The following is a 22,105-nucleotide window of genomic DNA, read 5'->3' as shown; positions in this document are numbered from 1 at the left end:
TTCGGAATACTCGAAATGGGGGGGGGCCTCAGCTGCACACCCACCTCCCTTCATTTTGGGGGGGTCTCTCTTCCTCCCCCCCAGCAGCTTCCCTGCCTGCTATCTCCCCCTCCATCATCCCACTGGCATTGCATCCTCCCCCCAGCCCCCCCCAAGCTTGCTGCGCCCCAAGGAGTTTTGCACTCACCTGAACCCTTGCAGGGAAAGGGGTGGGGCACAATGGGAAGTGGCGGGGTGACCAGGCTGCTTAAACCACACCCCTTTTCCAATGAAAGCGGCATGGGGGTGTCAGTATCCAGCACCCCCTTCTCTGCTTCTCTTGAACTCTTTGACTTTAACCCCTAGAGGTCTTCTAACATATAAACAAATTATAAAAATGCATTGAAGAAACAAATCACACCATCTAACTTTGCTACCGTGCAAGAAACAGAGATAGTTTCTGAGCATTTTTATATATTTATTCTTTATACCTCAGTTTCCACAAGCGCACAACATTCTGATTTCCTTCCGGCTGTGCTCTACTTCCTGAGCCAGATCACCATGGAAACCACGCTGCCTACCATCATTTCCATGGGAATTTGACTGGCACAGGAAAAGGAGTATAGCCAGAAGAAACTCAGTCTTGTTGGCTGTGATTCACAACCAGTAAAGTGTGTGTTTTTTTAAAGTGTAAAAAAAATAGAGGCCCTATGTTTGACCACCTCAGCCAGAAAGTAGATTTAGAAAGTTAATTCAACTCCCCTCCCCCTCAAATTCTTAGAAGACAATGACGATGATGGTGATTGTGATAATAATCTGCTGAATTTCCCTCTCCAGGTTTAAAGGGGGTGTGATGGTCCCACAACAATGAAGAGGGAAATTTGACTCGCCAAATACAAAAGTGTCATGACTTTTGTGACCAGTTCTTCAGCATCAAAATAAGGAGGGAGGTCTCAGGGGACAAAGCCAATCTCCACGCCTCTCTAAATGGCCCTCAGCACTCTCCCTCGGCCCCACCCTTCCTGGGTCACACACCCAGGCCATACCCTCCCATACACTGCTTTGCACCCTCCTGGAATGTTTCTTGCCTGGCTGGAACGTGTCCTCTGATAAAGCTCTTGCTTTCCGGGAGAGAATGGTGAAATTTACGTTTGTTGCTCTACACACTTTTGCCTTTGGGTCCTGCCCACCAGTAACGATAGTGTGCCTTATAGCATGGACGTGTTGGGTGAAATTTACTACAGCATCAAAAGCAGTGCATTTTCTCAGGGAACACTTGAGCACAGAACACATTCAATAAAAGCACACAGCAAAATCACATTGTCTAATGAAATGCCTTCATGCACTATTCCTGGGTTTTCTAGAGGCATCCGCCTGACCACTGATGGAAATAGAATGCTAGACAAATAGACCTTGGTCTGATCCAGCAGAGCTCTTGTTATCCTTTGTATGTTGACATTCCAAGTCCAAGGCTCAGATCTCTGCTATTGAGAGTGAACAACAAAGAGACACATTGTGGATGCTGCAAGGTGTGAAAAGGTGAGGAAATGAAAGTGGACAGTAGAGAACTGAAAGGGTCAAGGAGGATAACATTACCTGCTGGGTCTTTTATGAATTGGAGGCTATTTCATCCCTTCCTACTGTAATGTTCTAGCCCATGTGTTTGCTAAAACAATAAGCACAAGACTTTCTGTGTAGTTCATAATACAGACTTTTTCAGATCAGGGGAGCTGCAGAGACATGCATAAGTGTTTATGAAGACACAGACACACACAGCTTGTGTACATTCCCATCATTTAATAGAGGAGAGTGCCAACTGGAGACATCTGTGATGTGCATTGTCTTGCTGTTACATGCATCTGACCTTTACACCCCAGAGTTTACTTATGAAAACATGGGAGAATGAATGCAGGGATGGAGCAATGATGGAACTCCCAGAATGTTATACTACAACACTAAGCTCAGTGATTAATATGAATGATCTGTTGTATATGCTGTAAAGTTTGCTACTATTTCTATTCATTCCTATGAAAATGTAAGAAAAGTCCTGCTGGATCAGACAGAGGGCACATGTACTACAGTATGCTCTTTCTCACAGTGGCCAAACTATAGGAAGCCTGCAAATAGACTCTGAGGTCAGGGACTGACAAACTGGTTGATTTCTGTTTCTCTCGGTTCTCATTTTTCTAGTCTTAAATTCAGTTCTCCATATTTTGACATTGGTTTGTGAATATTTATTTTAAATGTCATTAAAAACTCACCAGCATTTAAATGTGAATTTCCCCTAGTATGCAATTTTCAAATGAAAATTTGACTGGAATTCACATAATGTATGAATGTGAATGTTATTGTGTTAGCATATTATTGCATGTTATTGCAGTTAGCATTTGAAAACATATGGCATGTAGCAGGAGAGATTGGGCGCTATAGGGGAGCAATTAGTATGTGACAGCATCTCTTAGACTGTCTGCAAGCTAATTAATTCAATTTTATATTAACCTTATTCATTGACTTAGCCAACTAGGAAAAATAAACTTAGATTGGCCAAAGGGGGGGGGGGGTAAAATTCTCAGCTTTCAATCCTGACATTCTGATGTCAAATTTTGTGAGCAAATGTTGACCGCAAATCCAAATTTGAAAATCTTCTGTCATTTGGCATTTTGTGAAATGTCGTTGCAGACATTGTTCTACATTTTCCACGGGAGTAAGGCTTGTGGGTGCCATCCAGCAGTGACTGCTGATGGAAAGAATCATGCAGTAGAACAGGGAAAGGAAGCTACTGGTGGTCCTCTCCTCCTGCCTGTAGGGCCTCATCCCACGCCCCAAAATATGTTCCAAGGGAAAATCTTCAGAATAAGTTTTTTTTTTCTGGGGGGAGGGGGGAGGGTAATCACCTACAATTTGCCTCCTCTCTGTTTTGCTAATCGATTCAGCAGACTGTCACTAAGGAGACTGGTCCTTCAGGGCAAATAGGGCATCGCCCCACCAAACACATTCTGTCCTCAGCCTCCACCTGCCTGTGTTCTTGCTTACAGGTGGTTCAGAGGGCTGTGGTCCTAGCTGTCACTGTCCTCCTCAGTCTCACTATTGCCTTTGTAGAACTTTGAAAGGAAGACAATAGGAACAAAACTAGAAATAATTGGCTCTGGCTGTCATTGGATCTCGCTCCACCTACTGCTCAACTCCTGGCCTTACTCCAGGGGTACCCAAAGTTTTTTCAAAGAGGGCCAGGGCCAGATTTTGTGAAGTGAACATGCATGAGGGCTGACCAAACTTGTTGAGCTTTTTTTATAAGATTGAAGGTTTTTTTAGGATTTAAGTTGTTAAGCTTTTTCAGGGATTTTACCTGCCACAGGAGCTGGATTAAACTGCCCGGCAGGCCAGATCAGACCCCCAAAACGGACTTTGGACATGCCTGCCTCATACCATACCAGTCCAAATGGGTACCAGCCACAACTGAGCAGCCGCCGTTGAATGCAGCCGGCTGTTTTATATAAACCTTCTTTAAAATAGAGCATGTTAATAGATCTGGTTTTTGTTGTCTGTTTACTCTTTTCCCCTCCTATTGCATTCATGTATATTTATGTGACACTCTGAAATAGCCAAGAGCACTTTAATCAGTGGATTATCCGCAACCTAATCAGTGAAAATACTAATCAGGAAGTGCAGAAAATGTCCCCACTCAGTGCAGCACAGGGAATGTTTTCTGATGTTTCTGATTCCCGAACAAGAATTAGGCATTTATTCTTTTAAACTGCTTTTTAATTGTGCTTGTTGTTGTTATAAATTTTTAAACTGTTTTAATGTGGGGTTTTTTTTGGGGGGGGGTTATTTGGCTGTTTCTGTTTATATTTTGATTATGTATTTTGTGCTTTATATTGTAATTTTATCTTGTGAATCCCCCTGAGACCTGCGGGTATAGGGCGGTATATAAATTTAATAAATAATGATGATGATGATGATTTTATTTGTTTGTTTGTTTTGCAGGGTTTTCTGGGGGTGTGATGATTCTTTAGATTGTGCCCAGTAGGATTTAAAAAAACAAAACAAAAAAAAAATAAAAATCTGCATAGCGTGACCAATAGATGTTTGATGAGACTCAATAATGATCATTGCCTTAAAGAGATTTTGGGGGGAAAAGCAAGCAAAATGTTGGTTTCCATTGTGTTGTGTGTTTTGATTACACCCAATAGAAAGGGGGTGGGGAATTAGTGGCCCCCCAGAAGTGGGTGGGTGGGTTACAAATTCAGCCCCTGTCAGCCTGACCACTGGTCAGGGATGATTGGAGTTGCAGTCCAGCAACATCTGGAACATCACAGGTTCCCTGCCTCTGCTTTAAAAGCGTTAACTGGTTAGGAATATAAGACGAGCCCTGCTATATCAAGCCAAAATCCTGCATCTGGGTGTCTCTGAGGGCCAGCACGCAGAACCCTCGTGCAACAGCCACTCTCTCCACTTCCCAGCAACTGACATGGATTGTCTCCCTCAGAGATCCTCCTGAAAAAGTTTCCTGGAAAAATGTAAGATCTAAAATACAAAAACTTCAAGTCTGCTCTTGCATAATTGCCCACATTTATTTTAAGAACTTAAGAACCGGATGCCTATGTGAAGCATGGAAGCAGGAGCTGAGTGCAATAGCACTCTTCTCTCTTAATTTCACAGGAACTGATATTCAGAGGTGTATACTCTCCAACAGTGGAGGTAAAACATGGTCATCATGGCCAGTAAACATTGATAGCCTTATCCACTATGATTCTTTCTAATCTTTTGTGAAAGCCATCTAAGTTGGTCCATACCTTGTGGAAGTAAATTCCACCTTTTACCTATGTACTCTGTCAAGAAGGGCTCTCTCTTGTCTTTCCTGACTCTTCCAACATTCATCTTCATTGGATGCCCCTGAGTTCTAATATTGGGACAGAAGGAGAAAAACTTATTCCTATCCACTTGTTGATTGCCTTGTGCCATCCAAATAATCATGCGGAAGCATGGCTGCACCTGTTTAAGGCTGCCAAGCGTCCCTCAGCTGCAGCTACAGCCTCCCCATTCACTGAATGCCTGGTCATGCAGGACTGAGGGTGAATGTTTGGTTCTCATTCCTAAATCCATCTGTGGAAGGAAGCATTGTTTTTAGTGCTTTGTGTTATCATGGGATCAGGAGAAATAACTGGTTCCATCTGGGTCTGTGGTTTCACCATATATCATCACTAGCAGGTTCAAGGAAGGATTCAAGTGAAGCAGAAGCACAACCCACACTGGTGAGCACCCTGGAGCACTGGGGTGGTGTTTCATCTTGGAGGGACCTGGGGGAGAGATGCTCCCACTTAGGCCCTGATGCTGTCATTGACCCCAGGGCACACAAGACCAGGGCTGATGCTGCTGATAAATGTGTGGGAAATGAATCAAAGAACAGTTATATTAGTGATTTAAGAGTTGTCACGATGGTTGGATCTATGGCTGGGGAGAAATTTAGAAATCTACTCTTCCCCGAACAATATGCAAACCATAATGCTGCTATCCTTTGAAATTCACATTTCTTCAAAACATTGTGATGCAGTTCCCCTTAAAAAAAAGTGTATACAAAAATCCATATATAATAGTGAGGAAAGTGCATTAACATGAATAAGTCACTGCAAATGACATACCTAAATTCATGGTATTAGGGGAAATTGTTTGCAGAAATGTGAATATTGTGGGAAATGTGCATTAAAATGCTAATGAATTCTGGATTTCCCAGAATAATAATTTTGATGATCTTCATCCTATCTCTACAATAAGAAATTCATGAAATGTGGTTAGAGAAGAAAATCATGTTTGAGAAGGCAAAGGTCAATAAGTGCTATCCAGCAAAAACCCTGCTACAAATATTGTATATTTATCATAGTATATATATTTTATAGGGGTGCATGGGGTGTTAGGGGAGGGATAGTTCCTCTGGTGTGAGACACGTTGTGCTCCTTCTGGGATAGTTTGCCCAACTTTGGTTCCCACCCTGCACTCAGCTTCCACCTGTGGCTCCTAAAAACTGTCAGCATGTGACAGCAGCCACACCCTGGGAAATGGCTTTGACTGGCCGGTTAAACCAGGTGAGGGTAGTTGATGGGTCTCAAACCCTTGGTGAATTAGGGACTTCCCATGCATGTGAAGACAGGCACCAGCAGGTTGAGGAGATGAGACCAATAATGGGTCCAATGGTCAAGAAGGTGGTTTCTGCAGGTGCTGTAGAGGGAAGTGAGGGGCAGATGGGGACCATCAACCTGGGAATGTAGCCCATCTAGGAGAAGGGAAACTCTGATCCTAAACCTCCACTGCCCTTGCAGGATATCTTCAGGAGAAAAAAGACTAGGGAGTAAACCCTACACAAGTCCTGAGTCCCGAAGATGGTGGGATGGTGCATTGTATGCCTCCTTCAGGCAACTCCTGCAGCCAGTATTATGCCAAGTGTATTGCTCTGCTTTCCTTTGGAGCACATCAGTGAGGCCAAGGGGTCTTGTCCTCTGGTCAGCCTAGGACACTGCCCAGGGAGGTCGCTTCAGTCCTGCTAACCCAGAGGTTTGACTTCACCAGAAGCCGCACTCCATTGTCGCTCAAGAGAGATGGATGTCAGATGCAGGTCAGCACAAAAGACGCAGGGCTCCGTTGTCAGTGAAGTTAACTCTTTATTCAAGGAAATGACATACAACTTGGGAACACTTCCCAGTAGGTCTTGCACCTAAGGAGCAGTTGGCAGGGCTGGAGATCCCTGCCTTCCACCCCTCTTCCGGATGTTTCCCAAACAGTCTCAAACTGTGTCTGCCCATTTCTGACCTCTGCTCTGCTCTCCTCATTACTCTGCACGTTCTTGGAGAAGGGGGGCGGGGCTTGTCACAGCAGGAGAGGGAGGCCCCCAGGTATCCTCTTGACCCTCCTGCTCTGCTTCAGGCTCAGAGTCTGAACTGCTCCCTGAACTGCTCCAGGTTCTTCCTGCTCACTAAACCCTGTTGCCCCTTCAGCATCTAGCCCCTCTTCCCAATCTCCTCCCTCTGACCTCCTCCCAGTGTCCCACCACCAATCCTCTGACTCTGAGCCTTCCTCCTCTGGGGTTTCCCTTGGCCAGTGCCTCCCACCTCTCCTCTTTATCCACAGATGCCAACAACAATATTTCCTCACAATAAAAACAAAACAGTATTTAGGCAAAATTATTTATTCGAAGGTCACACGCACTCCACTAGCCATTTACACACCCTTCAGGAAAGCATGGTTTACATTTGGTATCTGTATACCAGTTTTATTTTGGTTTTCTTAAGCATAAAGGAGTGATTGCATACAAAATAAATAATTGCATAGCATAAATAAAATCCATTGTATAAACGATAATAGTGCACATCACTTTTTCCATTCACATATAAATCTTTCAATAGACTTATTTTTAACCTACAACATGAGGGTATGTTTGAATATACAAATATGCCTGAAGTATCTGTTATCCATAGGAACATAGAAAGCTGCCTTATACCGAGTTAAACCATCATCTAGCTCAGTATTTGTCTACACTGACTGGTAGTGGCTCTCCTGGAGATGCTAGGGATTGAACTTGAAGCCATCTGCATGCAAAACAAATGAACTATCCATAAGAATGAATGAAGCTCACACAGTATGTTATATGACCATGTTCTCCTCTATGCCATTGGCCGCAATCTGTGATGCCTGTACATTTTAAGATCAACCTTGTATTTCATAGATATTATACAGTGGAACCTTGGTTGTCGAATGTAATCCATTCCGGAAAACCGTTCAACTTCCAAAATGTTAGACAACTGAGGTGTGATGGGCGGTCAGCAAATTCCATTGAGAAAATGGAGAAGCACACCTTGATTATTGTATTTTAGTGTTTTGTTGGAAGCCGCCCAGAGTGGCTGGGGAAACCCAGCCAGATGGGCGGGGTATAAATAAATTATTATTATTATTATTACTATTATTATTATTAGAAGCCATTAGACTTCCAAGGCGCGTTCCAAATTGGAAGCATTCACCTCCGGGTTTTCGGCATTCGGGTTCCTAATCATTTGGCTTCCGAGCTGCTCAAAAACCAAAGTTCCACTGTGTATGTGCACACACACACACACACACACACACACACACACAAACTACAAGCAAACTCGAAATGGCTTAAAGCACGATTACCAAAATTCACCCACTGAAAGAAATGCTACTTCCTATTTATAAAAACAGCCACTGAACAAACAAACAAACAAACAAAGAATAAATAAATAAAATTTAAGCAACAAATAAAAGTGCTAGGTATCCAGGATGGACCTTGGTAATATGGTATCCTGTGTGAGGCCAAAATTTGAAGTGGGGGGCCCAGCGCAAAGCCACCTTCCCAAAGCTGGGCAAGGGAGGAGTTAAGCTTTGGGAAGCAGGCATGAGACTCTGGCAGGGTCCTAGAGCCCTCTTCTCCTTCTTCCCCTTCTCCTTCTCAAAGCTGGCCAAGCACTAACTAGGCTTTGGGAAGGACGTAGGAAGGTGCCCTTGCCCCCTGCATGGGGGAACCGGTCACATTGCCCTAAAACCTCTGTAGGTGTAGGGTGATCAAATAAATAAATAAAGCCAAAATACAATTCCATATTCTTTGGAGAAGATGCACTGAACATTTGGTCTTCTTCACGAAACTTGGCTCAGTGAAAATGTATAACAAAGCATTTGAAAAACTTTCTTTGTCTCATTGCTTTGCTTCTGTTTTCAACCACTTGCCGTCATGCAGTCTCTTCAGAAATATTTTTAGATTTTCCAATAGTTGCTTGGGGCTTCCTTTTGAAGTTTTACAATTCTGGTCACTTTCCTTTTATTAAAAAAAGAAAAGAAAACTGGTGTTGAAAGATGTGGTGCTCCAAAGTTGTAGATCAGGTGTGAATTGGAGTCCGTAATATCAACTACCTATCTGCTCTTACAACAGATTTTTCATTTGATGAGTGTGATTAACATAGCTATTATGCATGCACACAGAGACATTAAATAATTGCTTGTTTTGTAATCAAAAAATCACTGTTAATTGATTTTTATCATCAAGTAATAATAGTCTTTAGTGAGTGTGGTCTCCACAACCAGAAGTTCATTTAGATGGGGTACAGTGATAAGGCAATCACACGCTCAGAAGATGGGTCAGTGAATGAGCATAAAAATTTAATTACAACTAGTAGAAATTAACTTCAGCATGGCTTATTTTCAAAGATGGAAATTGAAATAAATATACTGCGAGTATTTACTTGACTGGGAAAGCCACTGTCCCTCAACCTTTCACCTTTTTGCCTGCAGGTGCTAATTCTGTTTCTTAATGCCCAAGTGTCTTACTGCATTGTGATGCTCATTGAGGCCTAAGTCACATCCACACCATACAATGAAAGCAACACCATATAGCCAAACACTAGTACGAAAAAGGTATTAGAAATAATACAACAGTTTGGCCAGGTAGCTGGATTTAAGTTGAACAAGCAAAAAACCAAAGTTTTAGGGAAAAACCTAACAGATATGGAAAAGGAGAAATTTCAAGAGGAAACAGGTTTGACTGTGGTCAAGAAGGTTAAGTACCTAGGGGTTTACTTAACATCTAAGAATCAGAATTTGTATAAGGACAATTATGAAAAATGTTGGTCAGAAATCAAAAAAGATTTAGAAATATGGTCAAATTTGAAACTGTCAATGTTAGGCCGAATTGCAGTAATCAAAATGAATGTATTGCCTAGAATGTTATTTCTGTTTCAGACCTTGCAGATTATTGACAAGATGGAATGTTTTAAGAGGTGGCACAAAGACATTTCGAAATTTGTCTGGCAGGGCAAAAAGCCCCGAATTAAATTTAAAATATTGACAGATGCTAAAGAAAGAGGGGGTTTTGCCCTGCCGGACCTGAAACTGTACTATGAGGCAGCAGCTTTTTGCTGGCTCAGAGAATGGATGCTCCTCGAGAACACGGACATCTTGGATCTGGAAGGTTTCAATAACGCTTTTGGTTGGCATGCATATCTTTGGTATGATAAAGTTAACAGTGCCTTTAAAAATCACATTGTCAGAAAAGCATTGTTTAATGTTTGGATAAGATATAAAGATCTATTGGAAAACAAAACCCCTAGATGGGTGTCACCAGTGGAGGCTAAAGCAGTGAAGAAACTCAATATGGAGGTCGGATGGCCGAAGTATTGGGAAATCTTAGAACAGGATGGAGATAAGTTCAAACTACAAAGTCAGGAGAAATTGAAGCATAAAGTAGAAAATTGGTTCCAATATCGCCAAATAATGGAATTTTTTAAACAGGACAGGAAAGTCGGTTTCCAGGTGGAAAAATCAAAATTAGAAACCGAACTGTTAGAACCCAATACTAAGAATTTATCTAGAATGTACAACTTGTTGTTGAAATGGAACACACAGGATGAAACAGTTAAATCGGCTATGATTAAGTGGGCTCAGGATGTTGGACATAACATTATGTCAGCTGACTGGGAATGGTTATGGAACACCGGTATAAAATTTACGGCATGTAATGCCTTAAAGGAAAACATTATGAAAATGGTATACAGGTGGTACATGACCCCAGTCAAGCTGGCAAAAATCTATCATTTGCCCGATAACAAATGTTGGAAGTGTAAAGAGACTGAAGGTACCTTTTATCACCTTTGGTGGACATGCCCGAAGATTAAGGCCTTCTGGGAAACGATCTATAATGAAATGAAAAAGGTACTTAAATGTACCTTTCCTAAAAAACCAGAGGCCTTTCTCTTGGGCATTGTCGGCCAACTGGTGACAAAGAAAGATAGAGCTTTTTTCATGTATGCCACAACAGCAGCAAGAATACTCATCGCAAAGTATTGGAAGACACAAGATTTACCCACTTTGGAAGAATGGCAGATGAAAGTGATGGACTATATGACACTGGCCGAGATGACAAGCAGAATCCGTGATCAACGAAAAGAGACGGTGGAAGAAGAATGGAGAAAATTTAAAAGCTATCTTAAGGACTACTATAAACTTAATGAATGCTAAAATGTCGTGGTTTTCAGAAACAAAGGGGTACAGGGATATAAGGTTAGACTATAAAAGAGGACTAAGATGATTGAGATTGGAAAGTAACAATTGGGAGTTGCTAGTTGAACTATGGACATTGGGATGCAGAGAGGGGGGGTATGGGGAAGTCCAAGAAAAGAGGTTTATGAAAATATGTTTGAAACTATACGTGTATGTTTGTCATTTTTAGTGTTTGTCTGTTTTTCTTAAAAATTTTGTAAAACCAATAAAAATTTTATAAAAAAAAAAAAAAATACAATGAAAGCAACACCATATATCCCATGCATCCCAGCATGAAATGAACAGTTCCACAGAGCAAAGCAATCGCGTTGGTATGTATGGGGTAAGGTGAATCCTCAAGTAAGCTGGCCCTAAGGCGCCAAGACCTTTATGTAATAATAGTAACGTCTTGAACTTGGCCCGGTAACAAATCAACAACCAGAGTAGATCTCTGAGCAGAGGTCTTCTACGATGGCAAGGTTTCACTCCTGCTCAGCTGCTATAAAGCATTCAGCAGGAACTGCAGTTTTCAGATCCAGAACACATTACAAAAACCCAGTTCTGAAGTCACCGGTGCCTGAACTACTGTGGTCAAGCTTCCCCAGTCCAGTCCAGGTAAAGGGCCAGTGAACTCTCCCTGATACTGGTTCTCTTCTCCCACTTTTCCAAGTGTCAGAGTTTTTGTTTGTGAGGAGGAGGTTGTCTAATGGCAGGGATGAATCATATTATGAGCTGGGTATAAGCTCATATTGGATTGAACATTTTTGGAACTGTGGGAGCTCGGATTTCAAACTCTTCAAGTTTTGAATTTGGCCCCATCACTGCTCCTAAATAGAATTGAGCGAATCAGTTAGCTTTGATCCATTTACTATGCTCAGGATTAACTAACACCTGCTTTGCATCACTGAAGATAAGACAGCTCTTTGTGAGCAAGCTATCTATGCTTCATAACTCAAAATTGCAGCAATATGATGTGTGTGGATGATCATAGCTGTGGCTCTGGATTTGTCATACTAAAATAGCAATCATCCACTGGGGACTTAGCTAAGCTGGTAAAGAAAAAGTGATTTATAGGCGTTGTATGTGTGATATACACTGTGCCACCAGATGGCGACGTGGAGACCAGTTTTTCTCTACCTGTTTTCCCTATTTGAATTTACAGTGCTTTAAACTGAAACGCTTCTTTGATGTGTCTAGATCCAGCCTAAGGGTCACCAATTTCTGCCACTAAGCCCAAAACTAGTAACAACTCTATACATCAGATGCAGCCAGTATAGTGCCCTCCTGTTGTTTCTTGACTCCATTTCCCATCATCTCTGACCATTGGACATGCTGGCTGGGGCTGATGGTCCAACCATATAACCACTGAGTTATGCCTAATGTGAGTATTTAAGAGAAAAATGAAACAGATCTACTTACATTCTGTGAATGCCACCTCTTGGCAAGTTCATGAAGGCTGCTTCTAAGATTATGATATTCATGGAACTGTGGCACAGAATCCACGGAATTATTAAATGTCTTCAAATCTTTCTTTTCACACTGTTTCTGAAATGAGAGGATTGTTTTAAGGTCATCTGTCAGATTAAACACACCATTGTTAAATATGGCAGCACTACAGCATAGCTGTGGAATTCAGGGCCTTTTCTGGTTCAAATCCTATTCATTTCCGTAGGGCTTTTACCTGAGAAACTCCAAATGATCATAGGTAGCACCGGACGAGAGGCAGGGAGGGCAGTGCCCCCCAAACAAGGAGCTTGCCCCCCATCCCCTCCCATTTCTGAACTCCTGTCATCAACTTATGCTATTATTTTTCCTTCTCTCCCACAGAGAAATATACTTTACCTGTTCTGTGCCAACAAAGACTTCTTCTTTTTTTCTGGTGCCACCACTGCAGATGAGTCATGTCTTCCATTTTCACAACTAGTATTTCCTCTCACAGTCATCTCCATCCCACCCACCCCCATGATCCAGATTTAAAAGGCTTCCAGAATGTTCAACCTTAAATAATGGGCCTCTCTTTCTACTCCGAAGGTGACCAGACAACATGTCACATGTTAAATGCAGTCCGCCAAGCCAGAGGGGCAGGACTCACTCACCTTTCTTGCTCAGATGATCAGCCACTGGCTGGGGAATGCAGGAAATATTGGTGTTCCTTTGCTGATAAGGAGCTTATTAGGTACATCAGTTTGGGATGAACTGGGAGCACTGGTGGAGGCTTTAAGCTCTCCCCAGTGCTCCTAATCGAGGCAGTACTATTGCTCCTGTGCTGCCAATCTTTTGCACCTTAACAACATGGAGGGAAGGCAGCACTTCCACTCACGCCCAATTTTGCCACCCACAAATAGCATGGGGAAACTGCTCAAACCCCAATTTTATCTGACTAGAGATGCAGATCCTGAACAAACACTGACCACAGGAGGAAATTCATCCTGACCTACACAGCTAAGTAACCCTCACCATGATAACAAAATGGAACGACTCTGCCCTGTGTTTTCAATGTAGTATAAGCAACTATCCCATCAGCATAAGGATTTACCCTTGTATAATGGGACTTCCTCATCCTCCACAATATGCCCTATGCTCTCCCCAAACCTGCTTCAGAGCAGATTTAGAGGGGCATGGAGGAAAAGGAGTCTTGTTTTGCAGGTGCAAATCCTTGTGTTGATTGGACCATTACTTAGCGCTATATTGGATATAAGACAGGGTCATGACACAACTATGATATCAAAACAAAGATTCTAAGATACTAGCAGAAAGACTACCTAGAGCTTATCTACATGTTCATTCTTGAATATAACTGCTGCAAATATAGCACAACACTTAAAACAGTGTGCACTCCCTTAGATATCAAGATGCTAGATGCTAATTCTGAGAGATCAACTTATAAAATCCCAATAATTAGATCAGACACTTATTAACAATGTGACATTCTCAAGCACAGTAACATTCATGATCCCCAATTAAATCCTGATACCGGCAGTCTGCTTCACTTATCAATGTTAATACAGTGGTGCCTCGCAAGACGAAAATAATTCGTTCCGCGAGTCTTTTCGTCTTGCAATGTTTTTCGTCTTGCAAAGCACGGTCCGTCGCAACTGCGCCTCTTCAAGCGGCTTTAAAAAAAAAGCGCAAGACGTTTTCATCTTGCAAAGCAAGCCCATAGGGAAATTCGTCTAGCGAAGCAACGCAAAACCGAAAAACCCTTTCGTCTAGCGAGTTTTTCGTCTTGCAAGGCATTCGTCTTGCGGGGCACCACTGTACATCAATGATATCCCCACTGTTGCATTGTAGGTTTTTCTATATTTAAAAAAAGATGTAAGTCCAATTCTTCCCACATACTTCCTGTAAAGTGATCCACACGTTGTAGATTTCAGGTGACTATTTTAATTGAGATGTGGAGCTTGTGTTGCTCTCATCTCCCTGTCTATTTGGTCCTTCTGGTTAGGCTGATGGTAGGGAGACTCCAACAACATATTGAGAGCCAAAGGTTCCCCACCCCCATGTTACAGCACATACCAGTGGGAGAAATTGTCTCTGGACAACTTATAACATGTGGTTTGAAACCAGAAAGTCAGTCAAGTCAAAGTTATGCATATAGATAGCGTGTTCTCCTTCATGGAGAGCACGTGTTGTGGTGGGGGCTAACAAGACACCCACTGTTGCTGGGTGGGGAAAGAGGGTGGGCTACCATTATGATTGAGTTCTGCTTGTTGCTGGGGAGATTTATATGTTGCCATTTTGTGACTGACAGCCATAGCCTTTATATGCCCTGTGTGCAACGTTGAGCTTCCTCTTTTCACTACGCGCACTGGATACCCGTCCACCCTCCCTAATTTTAGGGTTGTTCGCTTGACCTTGCTATACCTGTCATGGGGTCATCTGCTTTGGGGCAGGGGCCCGGTAGGAATTTTGTCCATTTGGCTGATTGGCTGGTGCCATTTGTTTTTTGCCTACTGCGTAGCAAATCGTCACAACTTGTAAGGTTGCGGTTAGGCATTGGTTTTATGAATTGGTTGGTGGAGGGGTATGGATTGGCTGTGCCTGCCCCTCCAAATGCTGCTGCTGCAAGGGTATTCCATTAAAGGAATCCCGGGGCTCACCATGCTTTTGTCCGAACCCATGTCAAGGGGTTAGGACCACACAAGAGCCCCTGGGAGCATTTAGGGAGAGGTGAGGGCATGGTACCCAACTCCATCTTTCTCCCCAAAATGTTTTCCCTTTCTGACTTTGCGTGCATGCAAATGTCAGTCTGTCCTCATGCGGGGTCAGATAGTCGCAACCAATGCCTAAGCAACCACTCACATTTCTTGTATTTTAATAAAGTTGTGGCCAAAATTATGCCAAAAACCTTAAACAAAAATTATGTGTCAATTGTGTGTTATTTGTAGGGTGGCTTGGGGACCTCAACACACAACGAATTTTCAATGATATTAGTATGACTTAACTTTAGCTGGAGCGTGTCTCAGCTTAACATCCATTATTTTCAGAGACAGTTTACTATCTCAGAACAACCCTATTTCAAAAATAATGAATTACTGTTATTTCAGGGCATCCAAATGCCACAGTAGGAGTTTGGATTTGATCTCCCGCTTTATCACTACCCTAAGGCGTCTCAAAGCGGCTAACAGTCTCCTTTTTATGCAGGGCTTTTTTCAGCTGGAACTCAGTTCTGGCGCCTCTCAGGTGGGTGCCATTGCCATGCTAAGAGAACGAGGGAGACATTCATGGTGAGGAGTTCCAGCACCTCTTTTTTTAAAAAAAATAGAAATATAGCACTGGTACATTCAACAAGGGCCGGCCCAAGACATTTTGGCACCTGAGGCGAAGTGCAAAATGGTGTCAGCCTCCTCACCAGGGAAGAAGGGGTGAGTGAAGATCTATGTCAGGAACAAGAGAGGGAGAAAGAGGAAGACCTACTGCTTCTGTGGATCCTGCTGCTGTCTCACCTGGCCTCTTGGGTGGGCAGGCCCTGCACTCCACATACAAGGGCTTCTCCCAGAAATACCAATATATCAGAGGATAGCTCAATCGGAAGAGCACAAGGCTCTTTATCTCAGGGTCAGGGGTTGGAGTCCCACATTGGGCAAAAGATTCCTGCATTGCAGGGGGTTGGACTAGATGACCCTTGTGGTCTCTTCCAACTCTACCATTCTATGATTTTATCTGGCATGCTAATACTTAGTTTGAATTCCCCCCCCCCCACAAATTTTTCAAAGAATTTTTTCCAAAATAAAAATCAAGAACATTTTTACTTTCTTACCGGGTTTTGTTTTTCTGGAATATCTACCAGTGGTGTTGAGAGGTCTTTATTCTTCTGAAAATAACAATGACAAAACATAGTTAGGTAACAGAAGTTAGAGTAAATATTAGACATAACTGGATCCTTCCAGCTCTCTTCTTCAAGGGTATTTTTCCATAACAGCTGTAGGGGGTGACTCTTTCAGGAATGCAATATCTCCTCTCACTGAATGTTCAGCTTTCATTACAAAACATAAATCTGGAAACCTCTTACTTGTGACTTCACTCACTTCTTGGTAGTTATGCACAGTATTGCCCTTCAGGTAACTTTAAACACATTAGGTTACCTATATGCTATGTTCCAACTATTCTGCAATGATCTCCCACCTTAGTCAACTTGACTACAGAAGTTCTGGCTACTAGTTTGTGATGCATTAGGAGAGTTTGATATAGTTGTTCATGCATTTATCTCTGTAAGTGCATGCATTAATTGTTCTTATTACTCTTTGGCTTTTTAAAATGGGAACACTAGTGGCTGCAACTTCACAGTATCCCATTAGGTTTTTTGAATGCTCATCAGAAGGAAATGTAAATTTCCACTCATTTAATTCTATACAGTAGAACCTTTACTTACAACTGCCTCCACTCGCGGACATTCTAAGTTGCGACCGTGGCAAACCCGGAAGTAACCGGCAGGTTTGCCGTTGTTCACGCATGCGCAGGAGTGACAATCGCCATTCGCGCATGCACAGGAGCGGCGATCACCGTTCGCGCCTGCGCACCACGGCGCCTCTCCCAGTGACCCATTTCGCCATAAGGACGGGCCTCCGGAACGGATTGTGGTCATGAGTAGAGGTTCCATTGTACCTAAATCTTAGATTAGGGTTCAGAAACCTGTGACCCTTCCAGTGTTGCTGGACACCAACTCCCAACAGCCACAAGAAGAGGGCCATAGATTCACTATTGCTGTCTTAGATTGGCTGCATCAACAGAAATATAGTGTCCAGATCAAGGGAAGTAACACTACCAATATTCCCACTCTATTCTGCCTTGGCCAGACCACACCTGGAATCCAGTGTCCAATTCTGGGAACCACAATTTAAGAAGGTTGTTGATAAGCTGGAACGTGTGTAGAGGAGGGCAACCAAGATGATCAAGGGTCTGGAAACCAGGCCTTATGAGGAGCCCTTGAAGGAACTGGGTATGTTTAGTCTGGAAAAGAGGAGACATGTGATAGCCATCTTCAAATATCTTAAGGGCTGTCACATGGAAGAGGGAGCATGCTTGTTTTCTCCTGCTCTGGAAGGTGGGACTTGAACCAATGGCTTCAAGTTACAAGAAATGAGATTCCAACTAAACAGTCGGAAAAACTTTCTGACTGTAAGAGCTGTTTGACAGCCGTACAGATTCCCACAAGAGGTGGTGGACTCTCCTTCCTTGGAGGTTTTTAAGCAGAGGTTGGATGGCCATCTGTCATGGATGCTTGAGCTGAGATTCCTGCATTGCAGGGGGTTGGACTAGATGACCCTTTGGGTCCCGTCCAACTCTACAATTCTATGATTCTATTATTGTTTTCTTTACCATTCCCTCACCCTTGAATTGCAGTCGATGCATAGTATAAAAGTCAAGGGTAATGGGCCCTATTCAACCCAAGGAATGGACCCAATAAGCCATGTCTATTAATTTCATTGTATATACTCTGAATAGAACTAGCATTGGATAGAACGCTTCATTCATATATATATATATATATATATATATATATATATATATATATGTTTTCGTAGATTTTCACGGGTACAGGAATGCAGGTTTTGGTGTCCTCGGGTGTCTTCCCGTGTAAAAGTTGGGGTGTCTAGGCGACGTTTCGACGAGGTCTCACTCGTCATCTTCAGGCTGGTGCTTTCGGCTTCTTGTTACTGGAACAGAGCGGGATCTCAGTGTTTGAGTTCCTATAAATACTGTAGAGGGGTGTGGTGTATTGCCTCAAAAGTTCTGGGCAGAGGGGAAGTTCCCAGGCTAGTGTTCTTTTCTTCTTTTGTTCCTTAATTACTTGAGGGATATCTTGAGTGATTTCTTGAGTGATATTCTGAGTACCACTTAGGTGGGTCATTAGGTGTGGATTAGTTGCTAATATATATATATATATATATATAGTCTAAAATTTTGATTTTCCCCATATGCTGTAAGAAACAAAATACAAAATGTGGTTCAGTATTACATATACATATAAATTTGCACTGCAGTCCTATCACTCAGAAGTAAGTCTCACTGTGTTCAGTAGGCCTTACTCCCAGGAAAGTGCACATAGGATTGCAGCCTGAAGTCAGACAAAGTCAACCAGGTTCTGTATATAGTTATAACATACCACTTGATCCATTGCGTGATGCAAGTATTTCTGAGTTTCAATAAGGGCAGCTAATAATTTTCCCGTTGGCCGGCAACTGGCATACACTCCAAAGCAAAGCAAAATCAAACAGCTGGAGTGCATTGTGGTGAGAGTGGGGTGCGTCGGTTTTCTTCTGCTGAATCTAGCAAAACTTTTGATGCTCACCCTTTTTATCTACAAAGGATGCTAAAGGAAATGATTAATATCTACCACAAAATCGGGTAAACCAAACCAAGGTTGGGACTGCTGGAAATTACCTTGAAGAGTGCAGACTTTTCACTGTTTATCTGATGTTGAGGTGCATGCAGCTTTGAAATAAGAGCCATCTTAATCATTGAATATATATACAGATATGGGCACACTTTCTACCAAAATAAGCACACGCATAAAGCCCAACATCATCCAAGAATTGAGACTGAATCTTTGAAACTAGAAAGTACCTTTTTTAGAATCATGTCCTTAGTTTGATGAGACACAAAGGTACTTTTTGTTTAATCGTGCCCTGAAATAACCTAATTAATTAATTAACTGGGGAGGAGCTTAAATGTAATATCTGAAAGTATGGGCTCAGTGTCAATGACAGTTTACATTAGATCCCTAAGGGTTGAGGTCTGCTGCTACTTCTTAAGAAGGGCTTTGCATCAATTTTTATTAAATTTCATTTAGTTAGTTTATATACTGCTTAATTACAGACGTATCTCAGCTGCGTGTAGAAACTCAAAGCAATGAAAATAAAATGAATTAAGACTATAAAATCAGAATTCAGTTAAAAGCATGCTGCAATAAAGAATAATACGCAAGTCTTCAGTAGATGCCAGAGGTTCGATAGGGCAGGGAGGGGGCTTGTCGGATGGCAAATGGAAGGGATTTCCATAAAATTGGACACACACAAACACAATTTTGAATGCATGGCTCCTGTGGAAGCCAAGCGATGCATCCAAGCCCTGGGAGTTACCTAACAGTGAGTCCCACAAAGATCTCAGTGATCTGGCAGAGACTTCAGGGATCAGGCAGTACTTGAGCTATCCTGGACCCAAGCAGTTAAGCGCCTTGTAAATTAATACCAGAACCTTGGAATGCATTTGGCAGTGCATTTGTCTCATATATTTGTGTACTGGGGATATGAAACATGCTCAAGGTGCTTGGTATTGTAATGGCCATTTGTAATCATGCATATATAGCACAGAGATACCACCGTAGCCACTATAAGCTTAACCAACAGTTCCCTAAGCAGCTGCAGGTCCCAGATTTCTTTGGAAAAGCTATGATGGTATTTTAACTTCTGTTTGTTTTAAAGTGGGGGTGTATTCCCTCCCCCCCCCCATTTTTCCTGTTTTCTCTTTTGTAAATTGTTTTGAGGGTTGTTGTTTTTTTTACAATCAAGTAGTGTTTAAATTTTACGAAATGAAATAAATAAATGGAAGTTGTGGAGTTTACAACTTGGAAAATCATACTGCCTGAATTTTCATTGTCATAAAAATTTAGCTATCTGCTACCGGTTGCAGCTTTAGACAGCAAGCTTCACGAGAAAATGAGTGAGTGATAGGAATCAGGCAGTGTATGCAGTGGCGTAGCGTGGGGGGTGCAGGGGGGGCCGGCTGCACCGGGCGCAACATCTGGGGGTTAGGGTTAGGGGGCGCAAATCCACAGGTTAGGGAGCGCAAATCCACGGGTTAGGAGGCGCAAATTACTTCCCCCGGGTGCTGACAACCCACACTACGCCACTGAGTGTATGGAGCATGTGCTGTTCTTACTAATTATGTAAACCTATTTAGGACAATTTACCGTATTTTTCTGTGTATAAGACTGTTTCAAAACAGAGACGCACACCCAGTGGTTGAAGGAGAGAAGGAAGGAAGTGCAATGTGGCCGGCTCTGACCTGCAGTGATCCCTAATTTGCTATCGCAAAGAAGACTCAACACTCCAGCAGTTGGGAGAAAATGTTATATTTATTTAAACATAACACAGAATATGCAGCTGAATGGTGTTCGCTGAAGACTTACATCAAAAGACAGCATATGGCTGTCAGGTTCATGCAAAGTATGGTTTTATCTGGACTTGACTGTATTCCAGGACATATTATTGACTGCTCCATTGTGCATTGTTTATATCTGTCTGCAGTAACCATTTCTCTGTTTTCTTTTGTTATGGACAAAATGTATCTCTCATACATAACAGATACATAAAACCTCGGCTTTAAAACTTCCAAGGAACAAGAGCCCACCACATCTTGTGGGAGTCTGTTCCACTGGCAAACAGCTCTTACTGTCAGAAAGTTCTTCCTGATGTTTAGTTGGAATCTTCTTTTCTCTGGAGCAGGAGAAAACAAGCTTGCTGCCTCATAATATTTGTAGACTTGCTTCCGACTTGGTCTTTTGTATCTTAGTTCATCTTTTATGTTTGTTAACAATATGTATTAACTTGTAAATTGTTAGATGCCTTGGACATTTTAAATTTTAACATTTTATGGAATGGTTGAAATTTTAAAAAGGAAAAAGAAAAACAGGAATGACAATTAGATACTGGCCTGAGTTCCCACCATTGCCAAATCTCCTTTTTACATGTACATGCACACACACTTCTAAACATACCTTCTAATTAGAACATGACCGAGAATGGTTAAAACTGCAGATCTGTGATCAAAGTTAGTAACACTCCCAACAAAATGTCTGATGAGGTTAGAGTAGCATCAGATAAAGCTAAGCTAAATCATCTTGTGCAGAATATATGATCATGGCGTATCTTAGATAACAATTGCTAAATATAATACAGATTAACTGGAAGGGTTGCAATAATTTTTAAATGTTTATTAATCTCTTTCCTGTACCACAAAGTGATTCATGAGTGCCCAAATCTATGTTAAGCAACGCTGTCACACAAGACTTTTGTGTGTAGACTAGGGGTGGAAAAGAAATATGATCCAGCTTGAATTTAAAGGTAAATCTACCTAACTTTCTTTCCAAAACAATTCACGAACTAAAACACAGCCATCCTTTCATGCTTCTCTGATGTTTGCAATGCAGTTCTCTGGGTAGGGTAAGTAAAGTGTACACACAATACACGTGCATACAAATGCATATATTTGGTAAATAATGTATAAAATGCATTATGTTAGGGGACATTGCTATACTAAAACTTCACACTGAGGACTCTTAAAATATGGACATGTGGAGAGCTGAGCTTAAAACTGGGAAAATGGTAAACTGAGAGAAAGTGAAACTGACAGATTCACCTGTCTGTAGTGTGGATTAAATATTGATTTTATGGGCCCATGCAAAGTAACCCCTCCCCCTCCATAGGAGGCATTCATTTCTATTATAATTGGAAAACCTTTACTTTCACTACTGATTGCCTTTGTGCATCGGCCTGGAAAGCTCTGTTGGTTAGAACGTGGTGCTGATAACGCCAAGGTTGCTGGTTCAATCCCTGTATGGGCCAGCTGCATATCTTGCATTGCAGGGGGT

General features: G+C 42.1%; 1 protein-coding gene across 1 annotated transcript in view; it reads right to left on the bottom strand.

The window, feature by feature from the left end:
• The window catches only part of LOC310695735 (claudin-34-like), an 81,495-nt gene that overhangs the window by 20,974 nt on the left and 38,416 nt on the right, over positions 1-22,105 (bottom strand). The window contains exons 3-4 of the mRNA XM_083480616.1: positions 16,274-16,327; positions 12,433-12,558 (exon numbers count right to left, since the gene is read on the bottom strand). Coding sequence (XP_083336742.1) covers positions 12,433-12,558; positions 16,274-16,327 — 180 coding nt within the window. The remainder of the gene's footprint in view (positions 1-12,432; positions 12,559-16,273; positions 16,328-22,105) is intronic.

Source organism: Podarcis liolepis, assembly GCF_965112155.1.
Source record: "Podarcis liolepis genome assembly, chromosome: 16".
Taxonomy (NCBI): Eukaryota; Metazoa; Chordata; class Lepidosauria; order Squamata; family Lacertidae; genus Podarcis; species Podarcis liolepis.
This window is presented reverse-complemented; position numbering and strand designations above follow the sequence as displayed.